General features: G+C 44.3%; 1 protein-coding gene across 4 annotated transcripts in view; it reads left to right on the forward strand.

Moving 5' to 3' along the window:
• ADCY2 (adenylate cyclase 2) overlaps nt 1–22216 on the forward strand; it is a 430270-nt gene that overhangs the window by 17828 nt on the left and 390226 nt on the right. For all 4 annotated transcript variants that reach the window (XM_059916085.1, XM_059916083.1, XM_059916084.1 and 1 more), the window contains exon 2: nt 1661–1858. In XM_059916085.1, coding sequence (XP_059772068.1) covers nt 1661–1858 — 198 coding nt within the window. The remainder of the gene's footprint in view (nt 1–1660; nt 1859–22216) is intronic.

Raw genomic sequence — 22216 nt, forward strand, 5'->3', positions numbered from 1 at the left:
TTCTGTTTCCTGGCTGTTGTGGAAACAGATTCTTTTGGCCCCTCAAGGACTGGCCGCACCTGGTCTAGTGTATCGTCTCTGCACAAGCAGGGTGCAGAGCTCTGCTGCAAGGGTCTGCAGGAACAGACCGCCCCCAGCTCCCTGGGCTGGAGCCCTGGCTCTCTCCCCATCAGCTCCACGACCCTGGCGCCGTCTTTCCGTTCAGGTTTCCGTGCGTTTTCTCAGCTGTAGAACAGTGCAGGCACCAGTGCCCACCACCCCCATAGGGCTGTTGTGTTAAAGGGCTTAATGTACCTGCGTGCTTAGCACAAAAATATAGACATGAGTATTTGCTATGATTGCCTTTTTTCCGGGTATCGCTTGACGCAAGTAATTGGGAGAGAGAGGAAAGGGGAATGAAGGCATTGAGGGTGGGCCTGGGTCCCTTTTCTTTCTGCTGGGTGTCAGCCTGGGCCCCGTATGGTGGTTTGGCTGATCTGCTTTGCTTCCCGCTCTCCCTGTGGTTAGTGGCCTGATATCTGAAGGGGGCACGGGGGGGGGGGGCATCTCCAGGGTGAAGTTAGAGATGCTCGTGGCACGGGGTGAACCCTGTACCAACCAGAAAAGGTGAAGGCTTCCCCAGGCTCTGGTATTTGAAAGACCAGCCCCATACGTGCCAGATTGTACTGTAACTTTTAATATGCTAAAACCTCAGTGGAAGTTCTTAGGGCCCCGGCCATATGGGTTTTTGATTGAAACTCCTTTGAGTATTTCACCAACTAAATATATTGGGTGAGGATTAAAGATCTTAAACTGTGTTCCATCCCATAGTGTGTGCTGTTCAGAGCAAGGTTCCAGCATAATGTTTGGAGAAGCTCAAGCCTAAATCCAGGCTTGGATAATCAAAGGAAGTATGATGTCTATTACATTGTGTGAAATTGTATAGAATTGTAATAGTGTGCCTTTTAGGGGGTGTGTAACTAGAAAGAGATAAATAGAAAATGAGTATTAGTGTGCAAATGTGGATTTTTAAAAAATGCATTAGTAAGAGGCCAATAATAAATGTCCATTTTCTTTTTGCTACTGGAGCCCAAGAGAGGTGGGGAAGGAAACTAGCAAACTGACACATTCTTCTAAGTATTTCCCGCTCTCTCATCTTCTAGACCCTTTTCTATTAACCTATGTTCCCGTTAAAACATTAATTGCTGTGCATTAAAAGAAAAACTTCTCCCTTGAGAGCCTGAGATAGTTTTTAGGTTTTTTTTTTTAAATAAAACATTTCAAATCCATTTGGAGGCCTTAATTTCCTACAGTTGGGGTATTTCTGATCCTCTGGTGCAGGCAGTGAAGTTGGTTGTCTTATTTTATCTGTACCTTCTGTGTTCTTGCATTCACTTTTGAATGAAATCCATTTCTCCATTTACCAGGGAAAATTTGAATTTGATGCCATCCCTGTTTTGCATTATTTAAATATCCAATACTGGGTTATTTATATAGAAGAACATGGTTATTTAATAAGAAACTTAAATTTTCACAAGTTCAAACTGTTTTACTTCTGAAATCACTTTTAAAACCTGATATATTTCGACACTGATTAACATTGATAACATTCTGATAACAAGTCATGGGTACCACGGGTTTTCTAAATTGTACCTTTGCAATATTTTTTTTCTCTCCTTAGGAAGTTGAAGACCACGTGGCATTTTTAATAACAGTTCCAACTGCCCTGGCGATTTTCTTTGCTATCTTCATCCTCGTCTGCATCGAGTCAGTGTTTAAGAAGCTGCTCCGCCTTTTCTCTTTGGTGATATGGATTTGTCTCGTGGCCATGGGCTACTTGTTCATGTGTTTTGGAGGCACCGTCTCTCCCTGGGACCAGGTAAGCTGTTGAAATGCTCTTTGTGTTTGTTTTTCTGTGCTTTGATCTGTAACATACCAAGTTCTGTCAACTTGGCCCTAAACTGTAAACAGGAGACCAGTAGCTGAGAAGGAAGTCTTCTGAAACAGCTGTCTCAGGGATGTCCCCATGGTGAAGTCACTCAGCACCCGTTTTAGCTCCTCAGACCTGCTGGCCATTGGGGTGCTGCTTGGGCTCACATGGTCACGTGTTTCTTCTGATGGCGAAGTCTGCGTTTACACCTCTCACCACTTGGTCTTGGTAGCTCCGTTCTCCTCTAACCCCTGAGTTTCCCATTATTCTGGAATCCCTCTGGGACTGGAGCCTCACTTTGTGCCTCTAAGTCTCAAAGACTGGTCATTGCCCTTGAACTCTTTCTCAGTGACTGGATCTCCCTTCTTACAGACAGATGGCTGTGATACTGATTTTGTATCAACGTGATAACATCGTAGCAATAGGGAGACCCATAGTTCTTCATGTTGAAATGGGGGAGGCTCTTGACTTAGGAAATGGCTATGTCTGGAGGATGTTAGGTCTTTAGGAGAATGTAGGCTAATGGGCTTTTCCCGTGTACTGCTGCCACAAGGCTGTAGCCTGCTGACTGCTTGATCAGGTGCTGGGTCGTCCAGGGCGCAGGTGTGGGCTGCAGATGGGGGTGTGCTAGTTGCTAGCTTCAAGTTTGTGATGGAAGCCAAGGGGTTCTGTCGCCCTCCAGGGAGAGACGAAACTGAGCACCAGGAGGGCTGTCCCTGAGTTGGTGGAGACTCAAGAGCCCGGGGTAGGAGAGGAACGGGAACCACAGATGGATAGAGGAGAAGTCATTAGGAGGTGAGGACCAGGGAGGGTGAATTGCTGTGGAGGCCAACGGAGAAGAGAGGTTCCAGATGGGAACGCACAAAAGGGTTGACGTGCCTGAGCCAAGAGAGCGCTGGGTGAGCCCAAGCATGAGGTTTCCAGAGAATTCTGTCCCATGACCTCAGCCAAACCATCATGCTCTTCGGGCCTCGGTTTCTTCTGCAAAGGAAGAGGCTGGACGAAGTGAACTCAGGTTGGTCCCTCTGGCTCTAAAGGGTGCTGTGATGGTGAGCACAGGTGGAAACAGTGCCTTTCCTCTCCTGCAGCTCCCCGAAGAGGCCCCAGTGCTCAGGGAAGCTCCCCTGGCCGTCTGCGCCTCACGACCCCGTTCAAGCCTCTTGCAGGGCTGGACACCCCCCCCCCACCCCTGCCTCCACGCTCCGGCCAGCTCCTTCCCCGCCCCCGCTCCCCCCTTTGTCCTTCACACGCCCTCACCCAGCTGCCATCGACGGCACGGCACGTGTGGTCCGAGGTCCCTCCGCCTTCACACCAGTGCACGTGGACAGAAACAAAACCGGTTCAGAGCATCATTTGCTTTCTGTGGTGTGGACCCAGTGGCCTCTCCTAGCACCAGTGCCACCTTGTTTTAACAAAACAGTTTTAGAAGAAGCCTTACTACCTGGAACGGCAGTTTCCTTTTGTTCAGAATTCTCTGAGCTTCCTTTTCCGTGTGAATTACGGAATCAGTTTGTCACGTTCAGTGAAAGCTCTAATGTTACTTTCACTAACCTCATCGGGCCCCTTCCCAGAGCGGCCTCCCCAGGGGTCCAGCTGCCACCCCACCGGGCCACCCCCCATCTTTCTTGTTGTTCTGTAGCACTCGTGATGATCTACAGCACCTCAGAGCACGTGACATACCCCTCTCTTTGTTAATCAACTGTCTCCCCTGCAAGAATATAAACTCCTTCCGGGGTCGGGGGGTGGATTTGACCATCATCGGCTGCTGTGTCTTCGCATCTCTGAGCATTCTCTGCCGGTAGGAGCACCCAGAGCTGCTTGTGCAGTGCTTTCCTTAGTGGATGACTGTAGTTTTTCACTTTCAGCTTTGTTGTTGTTGGATTTGTGTGTGCGTGTGTATGCACTTGTTCCGTTTTCACTTATCTGCTGGTTTTATAACATACACCTTGGTTTTATTGCTGCTATCTGCCCGCTTGTACAAGATCTCTCTAAGCATCTTAAACATACCTATCTCACAGTCATTTTGCTTTCGTTTTTTCCAGATCGGTTCCCCAGGTGTTGAGTTGGTTGGCTCAGTTTCTTGGCATCAGCTTTGATGTTGTTGTTTCTGACTTTAAGTTGAACTGGGAATCTTCACCCCCTGACCCGTGATCCCACCCTAACCCTCATGCCACCGGGGCCCTGGGCAGAGAGAGCTCCTGCGTGCAGCCTCAGCCCTGTTGATGTGGCAGGTGGCCTGGGCAGGCGTCTAGGAGCACAGCTGTGTGTGCTTGGTGCCCAGAAAAGGCCACAGCCGGGCTCGGCGGTGGCGGCTATTCCTGGCCACTGTTTCTAAGCCGGGGGCTTGGCCAGGGTGCACGCCTCACGCTGGAGGGCTGCTCACACCTCTTGCCGGAAGAGGGGCACTTTGGGCCCTGTGCCTCCCCTGGAACTTGAAATCCAGCCCAGCACTCCCGGCTACTCCTGCCCCTTCAGCAGGGGACTTGAAATGTAGTCATTCTGCCAGATTGACCCCAGGTTTACTCTCTGGCGTCTTTTGGTATCAGCACCACAGATGCAGGCCCCTCACTGAACGCTGACCTTCCAGAAGTGTTAGAATAGGCTCAGTGCGCTTGAGGAAGTGAGCTCAAGGAATGGTTCCCACTAGAAGGTGTTTCCGTGAACAGTACCGTTGTGAGGGGATGCAGGAGATCACCTGCTGCACTGACGGGGACGGTCCACACAGGGCCCCTCACCGCTGACGCCAAGGGCAGGTTCGGGGGTCCCAAGGCCACCCCGAGGCTTAATCACTTGCTAGAAGGACTCAGAACTCACTGAAAGCTGTAATACTCATGGTTGTGGTCTCTTACAGAGAAAGAATACAGATTAGCATCAGCCAAGGGGAGTGTGCAGGAGAACTGCCAGTTCTAAAGCCTCCATTGTTCCCTCCTGGCTGCAACATGTAGCGCGGTGCATGGGGAATACTGCCTGCCTGCGAGGGTTCACAGAGCCCTGTGTGTCCGGGCTTTTGACTGGGACTCCTCACGTGCCGCCTGTGTGGCTGTCGGTCTCAGCCTCTCTGTGGACAGAGCTGACACCGCGTGGCCCTGAGCATCCTTCGTGAATCGCATTCGGACGGTCTGCTGGCCAAAGCCCCCAGGCAAACAGAGTCCTCTCAGGCGGGGCATTCCTGGGGCCTGGAGCTGCCCTCCCAGGAGCCCAGGGCAAAGGCAGAGCTGCCTCTGGGTGAGGCTGGTTCTTCCCTGTACAGGTGGGTCGAGTGTAGATCTCGGCCCGTCAACAGCTCCAGTGCAGAACCCAGAATAGAAACGGCCGGCACGGGCGTCGTCTGGACGGTGCCACCCCTGTTCTGGGTGCTTCCCTTACACAAACCCATCCAATCCTTGTGTAGCTCCGTGGGGTGGGCGTCATGGTACCCAGGCTCCCCAAGGGGCCCAGGCTTCCACACGGGTGGCACCTTGCTCCCGGCCGGGCTGCAGGTGAGCAGAACAGGAGATTTGAACTCAGGGCTCTGACTCCAGAGGCCACTGTGGTCCATGATACCGTGGTTCTCAAGAGGGAGTGATTTCACCCCCAGGGGCCGTTCGTCCCTGTCTGGAAACGTCTTTGATTGTCACAGCCTGGTTGGGGGTCATCTAGTGAGTAGAGGCCGTAGATGCTGCTCTACATGCCACAAACGCCCTGCAATGCACAGGTCAGCCACATCACCAAGAATTATCCATCCCCGGGCGCCTGGAGTGCTGAATCTGAGAAACGCTGTATTTTGAGGTGCTCGCCCTGGTTGTCTTTTAAACTTAGACCCAGTTCTCAAAGCCTCAGTAAGTGGAATTGTAGAGTTGCCAGGGCACGGCTTAAGAGTGATGGTTCCGTTTTGATCAGGCAAAGATGAGTGATTTCACAGCGTGTATCCTGGAGAAAGTACCCTCAGGGGAAAGGGTGGCAGGTTTGAGATTGGTCACCAGCGTGGTTTGGAAGGGGTCCCTGGGGAAATAAGGAAAACACGGAGGACGGAACTTCAGTGGCTTTGCCCTCACAGCCCTGACTGCGTGTGGAGGCCTCTCATCTTAATTCGGCTCAAGTCGCCCCCAGCTTGGAGTCCCCTCCTACCCTCTGCCACCAGCACCCCAACCCAGCTGACATTTGTTCCACACAGCTGCCTCCTGGACAAAAAGTATTTAAAAATGATATTCTGTTGATGGTTCCAAACATTCAGAGGGAAGCCGGGTGGTAAATTGCAGAGTTTGGGGCTCCAGCTGTTACAGTGGCAGCGTCTGCATTTTGCAGGGAAATTCTCTGCCTGCTTCTGGCTCAGGCTGATCTGCTGAAATGCCCTCCGTGTGCTGTGGCGAGCTCCCCATTGCTCACATGGTAGAGGGGCTGTCGATGCACCGTATCTTCTTTTTCTGAATGTCTGAAAATACTTGAACAATTTTGAACTCGGCAGAGGAGGATTCAAGGTGTCTGCTTCCTCTGTTCTGTTAGGTAACGGAAAGGGGATAATTTTTATTTCATTTTTTTTTTTTTTTATTTCATTTTTTTAAAGACACCAGCGGCACTGTGTCTGGGGCCCACAGTCCCCTCTTCTGCACGTGCCCGGGCCACCACACGACATGACAGTACTTCCTGTCTGAGGGCCTCTGGAGCACAGGGCCTTCCTGATAGGTAAGTCCTGTTGAAAGAGGCTTAATGGAGGTTCACAAATAGTGTCTCCCAGCTCTGGAGCCCGACGTCTGAAATCACGATGTGGGCAGGGCCACGCTCCCCCTGAAGGCGCCAGGGCAGGATCCTTCCCTGCCTCTTCCAGCCTCATGTGGCTGCTGGTAACCTTGTGTTCCGTGGATTGTAGACACACCTCTGCAACGTCCGTCATCACGTGGCACTTTTCTCCCCGTGTCTCTTCGCTTCTTATAAGGACACCCATCAGACTGGACTTAGGGAACCCCAATGATTTCTTCTTAACTTGACCATGTTTGCAAAGGCTCTGGTTTTAAGTAAGGTCACATCACAGGTACTGGGAGTTAGGATTTGAACACATCTTTGTGGGGGGGACACCATTCAACTCATGACAGATGTTACTTCACGGGAAGACACTGTTCCCTAAGAGGATGGTCTCCTGTTGCAGGAAGCCAGTCCCATCTCGGGGCCTCTGCGGCTCTGATATTTACTTCCCCCTCTTCGATAGCTGACAGCTGCTCTTGATGTCGACCTTCGCTTAAACCACAAATCCACCTTGGGATTAAATGTATGCTGTGGAGATTTTTGACCCATTTTCAAACCAGTGTCTGGGAATTAGAAACATTCTTGTGTGTGAATAGCCTGCTGGAATAAACAGAACAGAAAGAGAAAATAAGCTGGTGATTGATCACATTGCCTTGTAAACAAGCACAGCATCATAAACGAATGTTTGCACGTTAGGTTGGTTTACTCTGCCAGTCTGAATAATGAAGGTGCTTCTTTGGGGTTTCTACCTGAGTGACATGATGACACTTTTCTTGCCTGATACAGTTTTGTAATGTCTTTGGTTTACTTAGTGCAGCCTAGACATTTAGGTGATGTTTTAATTTATGACTCTCTATCAAGACAAATCCATTCCATCTCAGCTGAAAACCCCTGACTTAGGTCCTTCCCTCTGAGAAGAGAAGACGTTGAGAAGGTGGCAGGGCAGGAAGGCGGTCGCCTGCGATGGCTGATGTTAGCCTGTAGCCACTGGGTTGGCCAAGTGAGGACCAGCGAGTGAGTCGTATTTGCATTTGATTCCAGAGTTCTGCTTCCCTTGTATTAAGAGCCCATTGACCAGAGTTAAATAAAAACTTCCATTTCTGACAACCCCATTTCCGCCTTGGCAGGGAGACCAGGCTGCAGTTACTGTATAGATCTGTTAAATTACCAATGTGAAAGGCTAACATTTTGCTCCAGGAAGAAGAGACTTTCTTTGCCCTATTACCTGAAAGGATGCCAGACATTCACCATGTACCTGTGTATGTTTTCCTACAAAAACAGGACGTCAGTGTTCAAACATCTTTTTTTAATTGAAAATGGGTGAGAATGAAAGAAAAGCAAGGCCTCTCATAGGTTTTGAAATGGCACAGAGTCAGTTTTCAGGTGCAGTCACTTGGAGAGCTATTAAAGAATGTATTTACTCCTGGAAGAACCTAGTAGCATATGAGTGAGAGGAGAAATCCAGCCTGTTCCTAAGTATCCAAGAAAGCCATCTCTGTATGCTTTTGTGCACCAAGGTTGATTTCTTAAGGGACATTTTGGACTTAATATGAAGAAGAACATATCTGAGAAAAGTTAAAAGTAATATAAAAATTATTTCATTTAACAACAAAGATGTAGGGATTTTCTAAACCTCTTTTTTTTTTTTTAAATAATGGCAAGAAATGTACTGATGAAATGTGAATTTTAAGGAAGTGCAGCACAGCTGGACACAGCCCCAAGTGAAGTTATTTTGAGATCCCTACATATTTCTGGCTGTTGAGCACGGAGGTGGCATTGCTGTATTCTCTCTACCGTTCCTTCCCAGCCGGAGTGTTGTGAAAACCACACAGGCTGTGCAGTGAACTGGGGATTTATCACCACCCTCACCGGGGCTTCCCAGCCCTGGCCTTGCTTGAAGAGACAAGTCTGCTGCTGTTTCTGGAACAATCTCCGTGCTTCCTCTTCTTTTCTCTCCTCCCGTGCTTTTCTTTAGAGGAGCATAAGCCCTGGTACTTAAGATTGGCATCTCCATCAAGCTGTTTTCTGGCAATGGAAGGGATGCGGCCGTTCTCGCCTCTGAGCTTTTGCGGTCCTCCCTCCACCCCATGCCCACATCAACATACATTTTAAAGGCGGGGTGGCCTCGGAGGCATTTTTGTTTGCTGCTCTGTTCCCAGTGTGCAGCACAGTGTCACGTGCATGGGGATCACAACGCAAATACTTGAGGAACTAATTGAACGAGTGCACGCATAACATATCTGTCTGCTGGTCCCCTCCTCCGCGGTCAGGATAGAAGACCCTTCCGCGGTCCTGGTTCTTCCTTGCTCCAGGCACCGTTCAATTACTTTACATACATGCCTTCCTGATCTGTACAACCCTGCGACGTCACTACTATTATTACGTGCAACTTGAAGATGAGAAAACTGAAACCCAGAGAGGTTAAGCAACTTTCCCAAAGTCACACAATTAGGAAGAGAGCCAGAATTTGAACATGACATTCTGGCACCATGCGTGATCATCACACGTCATCTTCCTCTGTGCCTCGTCATTGGTGACTGTGGGGTGTTTCCTGTGGTGCCTCAGCAAATGACAGATTATTATGTGACGAGGAAGGGGGCACACTGGAGAATTCTGCATTGTTCTGTCTGTTACATGTTGTTTGGAAAAACTTCATGGGGTGGGAGCTGTTGCTTCAGAGATGCCAAAAAATTGATCACATCACTGTTCTGAATTGCTAGTGATTTTCCCAGTTGGAGGTATTTTCATTCATCAGACGAGTCAGTAAGAGAAACGGGACATTTCGGCCCAAGGAACAAATGTCTGTGTGCCCATATTAGTCAGCATTACTGTTTGGAAATCAATGATTGCTTTCATACTGAAATGAACATAACTCCCTTATTAACAGATTCCCTGTAATTACACTTCTTTCTGCTGGTTTTCTCATCTGGGTCTGTCTTAGCATCTGTGTACCAGTAATCAGTCCCTTTCTTCCCTGTAGGAAAAACCCCTTAGGCTCAAAGGACCATTTCCTGGGATACTGGCTCTTCCAGTAAGGCACTCGTGTCCTAGGGGGTGGCCACCATCATAAGGAAGCTGGTCCTGTGTGTGCAGCAATCAGGGCCTCTGGGGAAGTCAGTGTGTGGTCAGAAGAAGGAATCATGACAGTAATCTGGAGTTTGTAGTGTTTTCCTGAAAGAGCTGGAACTTTACAAGGGAGGAAAAATGTTCTGTAGGCTTCCAAAACATCTGTTACTAACTCTGTTTAAATGGAGACATTTTTGATGGTGATTATCTTAGGGCTTCCTGCTTCATGTCCCTCGTATTTGCCAAATGATTTGATAAAACGCTGTGTTTGTCATAGAATTCCAGCTACTTTGGCCTTGGATCTTGGATGCTGTTGTTATATCCAAAGAAACATACTTACGGGAACTGGTGAATAATATAACCTGTGATTGTCCTGTTCGGACAGTGTGTGTGAGTGCCGGGGAGCTGCTGACGTGAAGGGGAGTGAATTCTAGACTCCAGGCTGGAGCAGCAAGTTCTCAGGAAAAAAATACATCCCGAGTTTAAATTGTTTCCTATTAAGAGTTGCTAAGCAACACCTCACTTAGCTTCCCCAGTATTTGGTGTTTCAGATTTCCTTTTCTCAGCAGCCACTAACATCATCCTCGCCCAGCAATTTCACAGAGTTGAGAAACCAGAAACTAGAGTTTGGAAAGGCAAAGGTGCTGAAATTCTCGGGACAGAAAACCTAGGAAGAGAGAGGAGAGAACTAGAGAGAGAGAGGGAGCTCCAGAGGTTTGTAGAAAGTACCTTGAGTTTCCGCCTGAGCACCGACTCGCACACACAGGGGAGAAACCTACCACAGGCCCGAGGAAGGACCTCTGGGAAAGAACAGATGGATTAATTCCTGGCACAAGGTCTGGAGAGCAAGCACCAGTGACGGAGAGTTCCTGATGCAAAGGGAATCAGTTCATCAAGAAGACCTAACAGTTCCAAATACTTATATGCCTAATAAGAGAGATGCAAAATAGGTGATGCGAAAACCCATATCTAACTCAGAGATTGAAACACGCTATCTCAATAACAGATGGGACAATAAGAAAGAAAATCAATAAGGATGTAGGAGATTCACAAAGTATTACCAAACAAATTGATCTAATTGATGTTTATAGAGCTCCCCAGCCAACAATGCAGAATATGTGTTCTTTTAAACGCATGTGGAACATTTACCAAGAGGGACCATATTCTTTCATTGTTTTTTCTTTTAATATCTGTTTTGGAGTATAATTGCTTTACAAAGTTGTGTTAGTTTCTGTTGTACAACAAAGTGAATCAGCCAAATGCATACATATATCCCTCTCCCCTCCCACCTACCCTATCCCACCCCTCTACGTGGGCACAAAGCATCGAGCTGATCTCCCTTTGCTATGCAGCAGCTTCCCACTAACCATCCATTTTACATTTGGTAGTGTATATATCAGTGCTGCTCTCTCACTTCGTCCCAGCTTCCCCTCCCCCCTCCCCGTGTCCTCAAGTCCATTCTCTACATCTTCGTCTTTATTCCTGTCCTGCCCCTAGGTTCTTCAGAACCATTTTCTTTTTTTTTTCAATTCCATATATATGTGTTAGCATACAGTATTTGTTTTTCTGTTTCTGACTTACTTCACTCTGCATGACGGACTCTCGGTCCATCCACCTCATTACAGATAACTCACTTTCGTTCCTTTTTATGGCTGAGTAATATTCCATTGTATATATGTGCCACATCTTCTTTATCCATTCATCTGTTGATGGACATTTAGGTTGGGTCCATGTCCTGGCTATTGTAAACAGAGCTGCAATGAACATTGTGGTACATGACTCTTTCTGACTTATGGTTTTCTTTTTTTTTTTTTTTTTTTTTTTTTTTTTTTTTTTTTAAATTTATTTATTTATTTATTTTTGGCTGTGTTGGGTCTTCGTTTCTGTGCGAGGGCTTTCTCTAGTTGTGGCAAGCGGGGGCCACTCTTCATCGCGGTGCGCGGGCCTCTCGCTATCGTGGCCTCTCCTGTTGCGGAGCACAGACTCCAGACGCGCAGGCTCAGTAATTGTGGCTCACGGGCCCAGTTGCTCTGCGGCATGTGGGATCTTCCCAGACCAGGGCTCGAACCCGTGTCCCCTGCATTGGCAGGCAGATTCCCAACCACTGCGCCACCAGGGAAGCCCAACTTATGGTTTTCTTAAGGTATATGCCCAGTAGTGAGATTGCTGGGTCATATGGTAGTTATATTTTTAGTTTTTTAAGGAACCTTCATACTGTTTTCCATAGTGGCTGTATCAATTTACATTCCCACCAACAGTGCAGGAGGGTAGGGACCACATTCTTGATCCTAAAAGTCTCGCTAAGCTTAAAAAGATTACTTTCGTATAAAGTGCGCTCTCTGGCCATAACGGACTTAAACTTGAAGTCAATAACGTAAAGAAGTTTGGAATATCAATCAATATTTGGAAACTAAACAACCCATTTCTAAATAACTCTGAAGGCCAAGAAGAAATTACAAGGGGAATTGGAAAGTATGTTGAACTGAATGAAATGAAAACATGATGGATCACAGTTTGCAGGGTGCACCTAAATCGGCACTTAGAAATTTGTAGCGTCAAATGTTTATAGTACAAAAGAGGAAAGGGCTCAAATCAACAACGTAAGCTTCCAACGTAAGAAACTAGAAAAAGGAGTACAAATTAGAAGAAAGGAAATAAAAAGGAGCAAAAAACAATGAAATTGTAAACAGAAAAACAATAAAGATAATCAGTGAACCCAAAACTGGTCCTTTGAGAAGATCCATAAAATAGGTAAATCTCTAGCAAGACTGATCAGAAATAAAGATAGAAGACAAAATTACCAGTATTAGAAATGTGAGAGGGGCTGTCCCTATAGATCCTACAGACTTTAAAAGGATAAGGAAATACTATGAACAGCTTTATGCCAATAAATTCCACAGTCTAGATGAAATGGACAAATTCCTTGGAAAGCAAACTAGCAAAGCTCATTCAAGAAGAAATAGATAACTTGAATTGCCCTATATGTATGAAATAATCTGAATATGTTGTCAAATATCTTCCTACAAAGAAAATTCCAGGCCCAAATGCCTTCTCTGGTGAGTTCTACCAAAATTTAAGGAGGAAATAATCCCAATACTATTCAAGTTCTGCAAGATAGAAGAAGGAACATATTTCCCAACTCATGTCATGAGGCCAGGATTACTCTGATACCAAAGCCAAAGACGTTACAAGGAAAGAAAACTACAGATCAATCTCTCTCGAACATAGATGCAAGAATTCTTTTAAAAATTTTAGTAAATTTAATCCAGCAAAACAATGGAATTTATATCAAGAATGCAAAGTTGGTTTAACATTCAAAAATCAATTCATGTGATTTACCACATTAACAGATCATTTCAGTAATTGCAATGCCTGCCATCGTTTTGGTAGATAAAGGGGAGACATTTGACAAAATTCAACATCTACTCATGATAGCATCTCTCAGCAATCTGGGAGTAGAAAGGGACTTCCTCAAACCAATAAAGGGCAATTGAATAAAAAGTATAGCATTGGGACTTCCCTGGTGGTGCAGTGGTTAAGAATCCGCCTGCCAATGCAGGGGTCACGGGTTCAAGCCCTGGTCCGGGAAGACCCCACATGCCATGGAGCAGCTAAGCCCATGCGCCACAACTACTGAGCCCACGTGCCACACTTCTGAGCCCACGTGCTACAGCTACTGAAACCCGCGTGCCTAGACCCCATGCTCTGCAACAAGAGAAGCCACCGCAATGAGAAGGCCGCACACCACAACGAAGAGTAGCCCCTGCTCACCGCAGCTAGAGAAAGCCCGCGTGCAGCAATGCAGCCAAAATAAATAAATAAATTTATAAAATAATAAAGAAACCAGTGTAGCATCATACTTAATTGGGAAGCACTGAATGATGTTACCTGTGATCTGGATAAGGTAAGAAGAATCAAAAGACATAGAGACTAGAACATAAGAAGTTAGGCTGGCTTTATCTGTCTGTGTGTGCACTGTCCATTATATTAAAAATCCTATGGAACCTAAAAAATGCTGCTAGTAAACCACTAGTAAGTGGGTTTAGTGAGGATGCAGTTTACAAGATTGAGATAAAATAAACTGTATTCCTATATATTGGAATCTTCCAACCATAAATTGAAAAAAATACCACTTAATATAGCATCAAAATGTAAAATACTTAGGAGTATATTTGAATAAACGTGTATAATTCTTCTACACAGAAAACTATAAGACATTGTTGACAGAAATTAATGAAATGAGTAACTGGAGAGATAGACTCTGTTCGTGGATCCAAAGACTCAATGTTGTTAAGCTGTCAATTCTCCCCCAATTCGTTCTGTACAGGCAACGCACTCTCAACAAGCTGTTTATAGAGAGTAGCAGGCAGATTCTAAGATATGTGTGCACATGCAAAATACCTAGAAGAGCTAAAACAAATTTGAAAAAGCAGAACGTAGAGATTTTACTCTACTGGATTTCAGGATTTATTATAAAACTCCATAATCAACCTAGTATAGTATTGGTGTAAAAATAGACATTTAGGCCAATGGAATACAATAGATTGTCCAGAAATAGTCCCACATATATATGGTCAATTTAGTTTTGATTATGTTCCAAGCCAATTTAATGGGGGAAAGTATAAGCTTTTCAACAATAGCTGTTGAAAAAATTAGTCTTGTGCAAAAAATAAACTTCCATTCATATATATGTGCATATATATATATATATAAAATGTATAAAAAAATGAACTCAAAATGGATCATAGATTTAAAAGTTAGTCCTCAAACTATTAAACTTCCAGAAGAAAACATGAGGACCATGAGAAAAGATCTTGGTACCCTTGGCTTAGAAAGCTGTTTGTTAAATAGAATACGCCACAAATTGTCAACTGTTAAAGAAAAAGCCCTTATCCATAGGATTTGATCAAAATGTAAAAACTCTTCCTACTCAAATGCACTTTTATGAAAGTGAAAATGCAAGCCATGGACTGGGAACAATAGTTAAAAAATATATATCTGGCAAAGCACTTGTACTTAGGATGTCGAACAGACTCTTACAACTGAATTATACCTCAGTACAGGTGTATAATTAGTGAATGAGGTTTTGTAGTGCACAAAGAATTTTCATACTCCATTCCAAATTATTGATACAATATCCTCAAATGGGAGGTAGGATTCCCATTTTAAACATGAAAACCGCCCCCAAAAAACCTGAGATACAAAAAGAGGCTTTGTGACTCTCCAAAAACATGTAGCAGGTGGAAGGCTGGAACCCACTATGTCTTTCTTCCTTCCATTCAGGTGAGCTGACTCACCCACTATTGGCTGTGTCCCCCTGATGCCTTTATAGTGGCTGAAAGAAAGGAGGGGTCTTTACGGAGGACAAAGATACCGAGATGTTCTAAGAGAATGGCAAGATTTCCATTTTTATCATGTCTAAAAAGGAGATGATTCCTTGAGCAAAGATTTCTTACCTATTCAATTTTTTTAAAGATTGGGCAGTCAGTTGCTGAGTTGTGTGAAATTCAATCTCTGCTCAGCCTGTTTTTAAAAGAATTTTTTTTCATTGAACATGGTACACGTATAAAATGTGTAAGTCACCAATCTGTATTTTCTTTAATGCTCTTAATATGAAAAAAATACTTTTATTACTGTTTTACCTCCTGCTGGGGGATGTAACTAAAGAACCAAATATTCTAAGATGTGTAACACAGATGCGTTAGGCTAAAAATTGTGAAGCAAAGAAATAACTTTTTTTGGTAGACAGATGAACCAAAGTTCTTAAAGAAGGGAAATAAATGGGGAGTTATTATAACAAAATAAAAAATTAACTTTATCATATTCGCCCAGATACAGATAAATACACCAAGGGAAAGGAAGGGAGAACTCAGAAAGAGACCTGTCTTTTATGGCAGAGATGAAATTAAAACTAGCAGCGGTGGGATGAACTATTCAGTAAGTGAAAAAAGGAATACATGAAATAAATGAACAAAAGAAAGAAAGAGATTTTTCTTATGGAAAGAATCAAATTCCTACTTTATTCCATATAAAAATACGAATTCTAGCTGGATTAAAATCTAAATGAGGAAAGCAAACCATTAAGGTTTTCACAGAAGTGTAGCGGGAAATCTCTTTATAACATCAGTGTAGGGAAGGGTTTCTTAAATAAGGTATGAAGAGAAAAAACTTTTTTTTAATTATGAAAGAAAATTGATGGAGAAATATAAAAGGAAAGACCCATCCCAATTATTTTTATTTCTTTGTAGATACTTAAGAAACAGCCTTACATGTGTGACCAAGGAGGCATGTAGATGAATTGGTTGGGAACTGGATAAATCAATTACAGTACTTTATTCAATAAAATACTAAATAAGACTCAAATGAATACATAGATCTACATGTATCAATACTGAGAAATCTTGGAAGCATAGTGCTGAGTAGAAAAGTTGCAGAACGATGCTAATTTTATATATAGTTATACTTTGAATACTTACAGATGCAAGTATTCAAAAAATAAAAAAACATGAATGAGAAGAATAATGTACTGATTTCCCCCTCTTGGTTTTTTGTGGGGAAAGCGAGAAGATAATGTGAAGAGGAGACTTTAGCTGTAACTTCCTCAGTGTGTGTGTGTGGTAAATATACATATACATATATATGAAAAAATAGGATTGAAGGCTACTGTGGCATAACGTTCAGTGTATGAGGTGTGTTTACGGGAGGCTGTCATATGACTTGTATTTTTAAGAATTCTGGTTTTAGTGGTTTTAGTGTTTCACATTTTAGAGTAAAATTAAAAAGATAAAAAGAACATCTGTTGTACTGAATATGACTTTGCCTTTGACCTGCATTTGCCATTCTGGATCGTGGGTCCCAGCCCAGCTTTTAGAATCTGACTCCGTTCGTTATCAGCCCGTGAGCCCCTTCTGAGGGCAGCCGTCTCTCCTGCTGTTTCCTGTCCCTCAGCCTCTGGGGTGTGATTGTTGTTCACCATGGTGAAAAAAAAATAACCCTCCTTTTTTACCTACATGTGTGTTATTACTAGTTTTAATAAAGCATGTTCTATTTTTCAAACTTTAAAAATATTGTTTAGCACTCTATCAGTGACAGGGAATTAATACTGAATGATGGTAAGATATGGTCACTGGGATGCGTATTTAACAATGAATGAAAATCCAATCAAAATGTCCAAAGAACATAACCACTTACAAGAAATAGCTAAATGGTGATATCATCACATTTTCATGGAATAAATCCTTGGGGGATTAATTAATGGCCATAATCCTTAAATCCTATAAAGTAATTGTTATTACAATTAAATGTTAATTGTTTTCCTTGGTTTCCAACTATTCCAAAAAAAAAAAAGAAAAAACCCCAAACTGTTGACAAAATATTTGAGAATGAAGGATTGAAATTAAGGCATCTTTGTCTTTGAACTTTACATATGTGTGCTGTTGAGTATGACACAGTTGTACTTTTGACAATGTTTTTCTGTTGACCCATGATGATAACAATTAACACATTAGCATGGAAGAATTAAATGAAATAATTGTACTAGATTGATTCAAATCCTGCCACTCTCTTCCTTCAGTTACCTTCTGCATGTCTTCTTTTTTTTTTTTATGATTTGAAACTTTGTATTTAAGGAAAAACACTAATTTTCCAACAAAATGCTAATACTTTTAAACTATGGCACTTAAATTTATTCATAGTCATCAGAAAACTTTAGAATTTCTAGAGATTTAAAACAAAAACCTGACAGCTTCATTAAATATGCTAGGAAAAACATGTACCCAAGTCATCCAATGGACTCTTCTTTCTCAAGTTCTGGGGGTCAGTGCATATGGATTTTGGATTCATGTTTCCTACTACTTTGTAGATGGTACTAGCTTATTTTTAAACATAAACACTGGACAGAACAGAGAAGAGGGGAACATGAAAGAGGTAAGGAACCAGCAGAATTAGCAATCCATGAAGAAAAAGGAACGGACAATTCTTGTAACACATACGGATTAAATGGGTAGTGGCAGGAGGTTAAGGAATGGTGCTGGGGATTGACAGAGCCTTACGATAAAGGGAAGAATACATTCTATAAATTATCAGCACAGTATGCGATATATTTTATCAAGCTCTGAATTTGAGATATTTTAAAGTTCTGATTTTTCTTTATCGAAGTTCCATTTAGCAGGATACGTTTTCCCCTGTCAAAAACTACTTTTCTCATTTGCTAAATGCTATAGTCCTTTAGAACTCTGTACAGAGACTTGTTTCATGAAACAAGGGAGGGAGATGCCTCAATATTCTTTAGTGGTTGCTGCTTCTCCCAACACTACCTTTTTCTCTACCTTTGACTATTTTTTATTTTTTTTTGCATGTCTTCTTTTAAGGTATGTGCTAGGGCTTAACTGCAGACACAGTCAGTGTGCTGATTACAAAAACTCGGTCAACATCTAATGCTTTGCATTCTAAGTCAACTTCTCGCTCCATACGTCTTTGAAGAAGATGAAACTCAGCATCTAGATACTTCTTTTTTATTGGAAGTGCAGAGACACCAAGGCTAAGTGGGGGACATATGGATGGTCCGTACTCTTAGGATGTGGGCACAAACCCCAAGAGCTGTCTTAGAGACTGAAAGCAGAAACAGGCCTTTACAGTCTGGAGGGCATCTTTCTGTTGGCCTCTGGTGCAGCCTCTGTCTAAGCCATCGTCTGGGTATTTGTGAGTGTCACAGGGCAGAGAGCACAGAGACTCTCTAGACCTCACGGGATGGAGGTTAAGGGTCCTACAAAGCTGTGTCCCACATACTGTGATTATAGACAGCCATCTGTTTTAGCCAAGATTTCTTTGGTGTCTGTCCTGTTCAAGGACTGCTTGGGGCCAGGATCTCTTTTGTAGATCCTTTATAGGATGCTCCTATAAAGCATGCATCCTACAGCTTCACAGGATGATCTGATTGTGGGGGATTAATCCACATTCACCCAGAATGCCAACTTATGGTTTTATTGCTGTTTAGAGAGTGCTCCTGTCTGCTAACCAAAAATACCTTCTTTCTGGTGTTAGGTTACCTGGGAAACCTATTCAGTTGGGTGTGTGTTGAAGATCAGATCAGAACAAAGTGGGTCATGAGCTTTCCTTGGGTATTTTATTCAGGCTGAGATGGTCTGAGTAGGAGCACGGTTGCACAATGAGGTCATTGTTTTTGGCAGGTGATGTTGGGCAAAAGTCTTGGGCTGTGTTGCATGGAGCTCCTCCAGGATCAGTTTCAATGTCCTGCCAATACTCTCAAGTGAACCGACTTAAGGTCTCCTATAGATAGAAAGTGTGACCCAGGGAAGAGGATTAATATTTTTGGAATATGAGCATTATTTTCCTCCACTGGAGGAAAACCTAGGTTTGGTTTTGGCTGATGTCTTCTCTTCTGGATTCTGCTTCACTCATCATTTAACCAGCATCCCAATGTGGGAACCTGTCCTTTGGCCATCTGACATCACGGGAATCTCCAGCAGGACCTGGAGCCTGTGTCCATCAGGGCATAAGACCAGCCATTTCTAAGCTCTGGAAACACTATTATTGCATATAAACTGTTACTTAACTAAATAAATACACTTCTCCTTAAGAGTTCAGAAAGATTTCTAATTAATTCCAATTGAAAAAAAGGGGCCCTAGGAGTAGCTAGAGGCTGTGTTGACAGCTGAGAGAACAGCTAAGGTCTCTGTCTCACTTTGGGTATCGGCTGTTGTGCCTGTGTGGTCAGCAGTCGGGCCCCTGGTGGGCCCCAAAATGTGGCTCTGGCCTCACTGGTAACCCTGAGATGTTTCTACCAAACAGCACCCAACAGCAGAGACTCCAGTACTTATCACTGTTAGAAATGGATACTCTCCTCAGGTTGGCAGGTATTTTTTCCCCCAGCAATAATGAAGTGGCTTAGTAATGATGGATTTCTATAGATAAAGGCCAATGTTAAAATTTTAGAAGCCCTTGGAAATCTCAACATTCTTACCTTGGTTTCTGAGCAGAGTCAGCATGGAATAGAAATGCAGGTGATCCCCATTATTTGCAGCATCCAGTTTTGCAAATTTGCCTACTTGCTAAAATGTATTTATAACCCCAGAGTCGATAGTTGAGGCCATTTGTGGACATGCGCAGAGCAGCAAACAATCTGAGTTGCCCCATTTGAATGTTCTCAGCTGAGCTGGAACAAGGCACAACCACTCTGCCTTGTGGTTTCAGCTCACACCTTAAGCAAGCGTCCTTTTTGTGATTTACTTAGTGCCATATATATATATATATATATATATATTTTTTTTTTTTTTTTTTTTTTTTTTTGTATTTTCATGCTTTGTGTTGATGATTTCACTGCTTAAAATGGCCTCCAAGCACCTTGCTGAAGTTTTGTCTGGTGTTCCTGAACGCAAGAAGGTTGTGATGTGCCTTCTGGAGAAAATATGTGTTAGATAAGCCAGAGATGCTGGCTGTGAGTTCAGTGTTAACAAATCAACAATGTATATAGAAAATAAGGTGCCTTTAACAAAAACACAGTAAAACAAGGTTATGTATTGATTGGTTAAGGAAAATGCTGTGACCAGGGGCCCACAGGAGCCTCGCCCCATATTTAATTGCTCAGTACTCACTAATTCAGTGTTCATGGTGATGGTATAGCCATAACTACAGAGATTAAGGAGAATGGACCACCTTACCTTGGGAGGGCGAATCACAACATTGTCAGTGTAATAGCCCATGGAGATGGCAATGGAACTACTGGTTTCAAATTTCTGTCCTTCCCATCACCTTTTCCATTTTCATATGTGATGTATTGAAATAACATGCCTTGGCCTTGATATTTCTGTGAGTTGTATTTTGGCCTCACTCATTTTCAGCTCATTGTTGAAATATTGTGAAATGATGATAGCGTAAGAAAACTGGAAAAACAGGTTCATGTGAAGGGTTGAGGGGTTCCAGGATTAACATTTGGGAACAAAGGTCCTTCGGTCAGAGTGTCCTTGATGAGTGATCCCTGCTGTCGGCGGTGACACCTTCAGCAGCTGGAGTGTTTGGCAGCCGATCTGACCGCAGGTACCTGATGGGGTGAGGCTCCAGCCCAGAGCTCTCCTGGGCTCCTGAGAGACAGCCGTGTGACGGAACATAAGGGCGGTGTGGTGGGCATGCTCCTGTGACGGGGAGGGCTCTGCACCCAGATCAAACATTGCCACTTCCTCAGCGAGTGTCCTGGGACATCCTCTGGCATCAGGCTGTTAGTTATTTCAGAGCCTCTGTGCCTTCGGGAGGGGCTGTTCCTGTCCCTTGAGTGGCATTTAGGCAGGAAAGAGACACTCTAAAGGCCATTAGGATCAGGCACAGCCCCACTTCGTAGGTTCCAGTGATGGGACTGGTGCTGACTTCCACCCCACAGACGGCTGCAAGGACTCAGGCCAGGAGCGTCAGAACAATGTATTAGGACAGGATTTTTTTTTTTTTTAAATCATTGTTAGTCTTATTTATTTATTTATTTATTTTTGGCTCTGTTGGGTCTTCGTTTCTGCACGAGGGCTTCCGCTAGTTGCGGCGAGCGGGGGCCACTCTTCATCGCGGCGCGCGGGCCTCTCACCGTCGCGGCCTCTCTTGTTGCGGAGCACAGGCTCCAGACGCGCAGGCTCAGTAGTTGTGGCTCACGGGCCCAGTTGCTCCGCGGCATGTGGGATCTTCCCGGACCAGGGCTCGAACCCGCGTCCCCTGCATCGGCAGGCGGATTCTCAACCACTGCGCCACCAGGGAAGCCGTAGGACATTTAAGAAACGCTGATGTTCCATAGCCGCCCGTGGCAGGTCCTGGGGGGCTGGCTTAGAGGTGCTCACACATCCCCAGAATCTCCATCAACCCCCTCAAGCCACCATGGCACTTAGTAAAGGGATGCAGTTGCTGTGGAAACCCAGCTGCAAGACTTGTCCTGCAGCCTCCCTTCTGCGGAGGACAGATGGGGTTCCATGGACCCAGGGGTTAACGCACGCTGCAGTGAGGGCTGTGGAGTGGTGGGCAGGAGCCTGAGCCTGCCAATCACATGATAGAGTTACTTGCAGTGTCATTTTGTACAAGGTATGAGCTCTTGATCAAGGGAATTAACTTGTCCAGGCCTCGGTTTCTCCATCTGTAGAATCACAATCATATTAGCAGCGGCTCAGAGGGCCATGGGAAAGGGTAGCAAGGATAATTCTTAGCACGGTGCCTGGCATCTAGTGATAGGTGCTCGGTAAATGCTAGTTAGTGTGATAAGCCTTCCCGTACTCTGGGCTATCTTTTAATGACTCTGCATGTGATGTAGCCCCTTTATTCAACTGGCAAACAATAGAAATGCTGACGCCATATGGGAGTTTGGAGCCCAGGAGAAAGGTTAGTTTCAAAGTAGAGGGGAGAATTTAGTTTCTAAAAAAAACTAAAAATAGAACTGCCATATAACCCAGCAAATCCACTCCTGGGTATATATCTGAAAAAAACAAAAACACTAATTTAAAAAGATACTTGCACCCCTGTGTTCATAGCAGCGTT

This window comes from Balaenoptera ricei, chromosome 3 (genome assembly GCF_028023285.1).
Source record: "Balaenoptera ricei isolate mBalRic1 chromosome 3, mBalRic1.hap2, whole genome shotgun sequence".
NCBI lineage: Eukaryota > Metazoa > Chordata > Mammalia > Artiodactyla > Balaenopteridae > Balaenoptera > Balaenoptera ricei.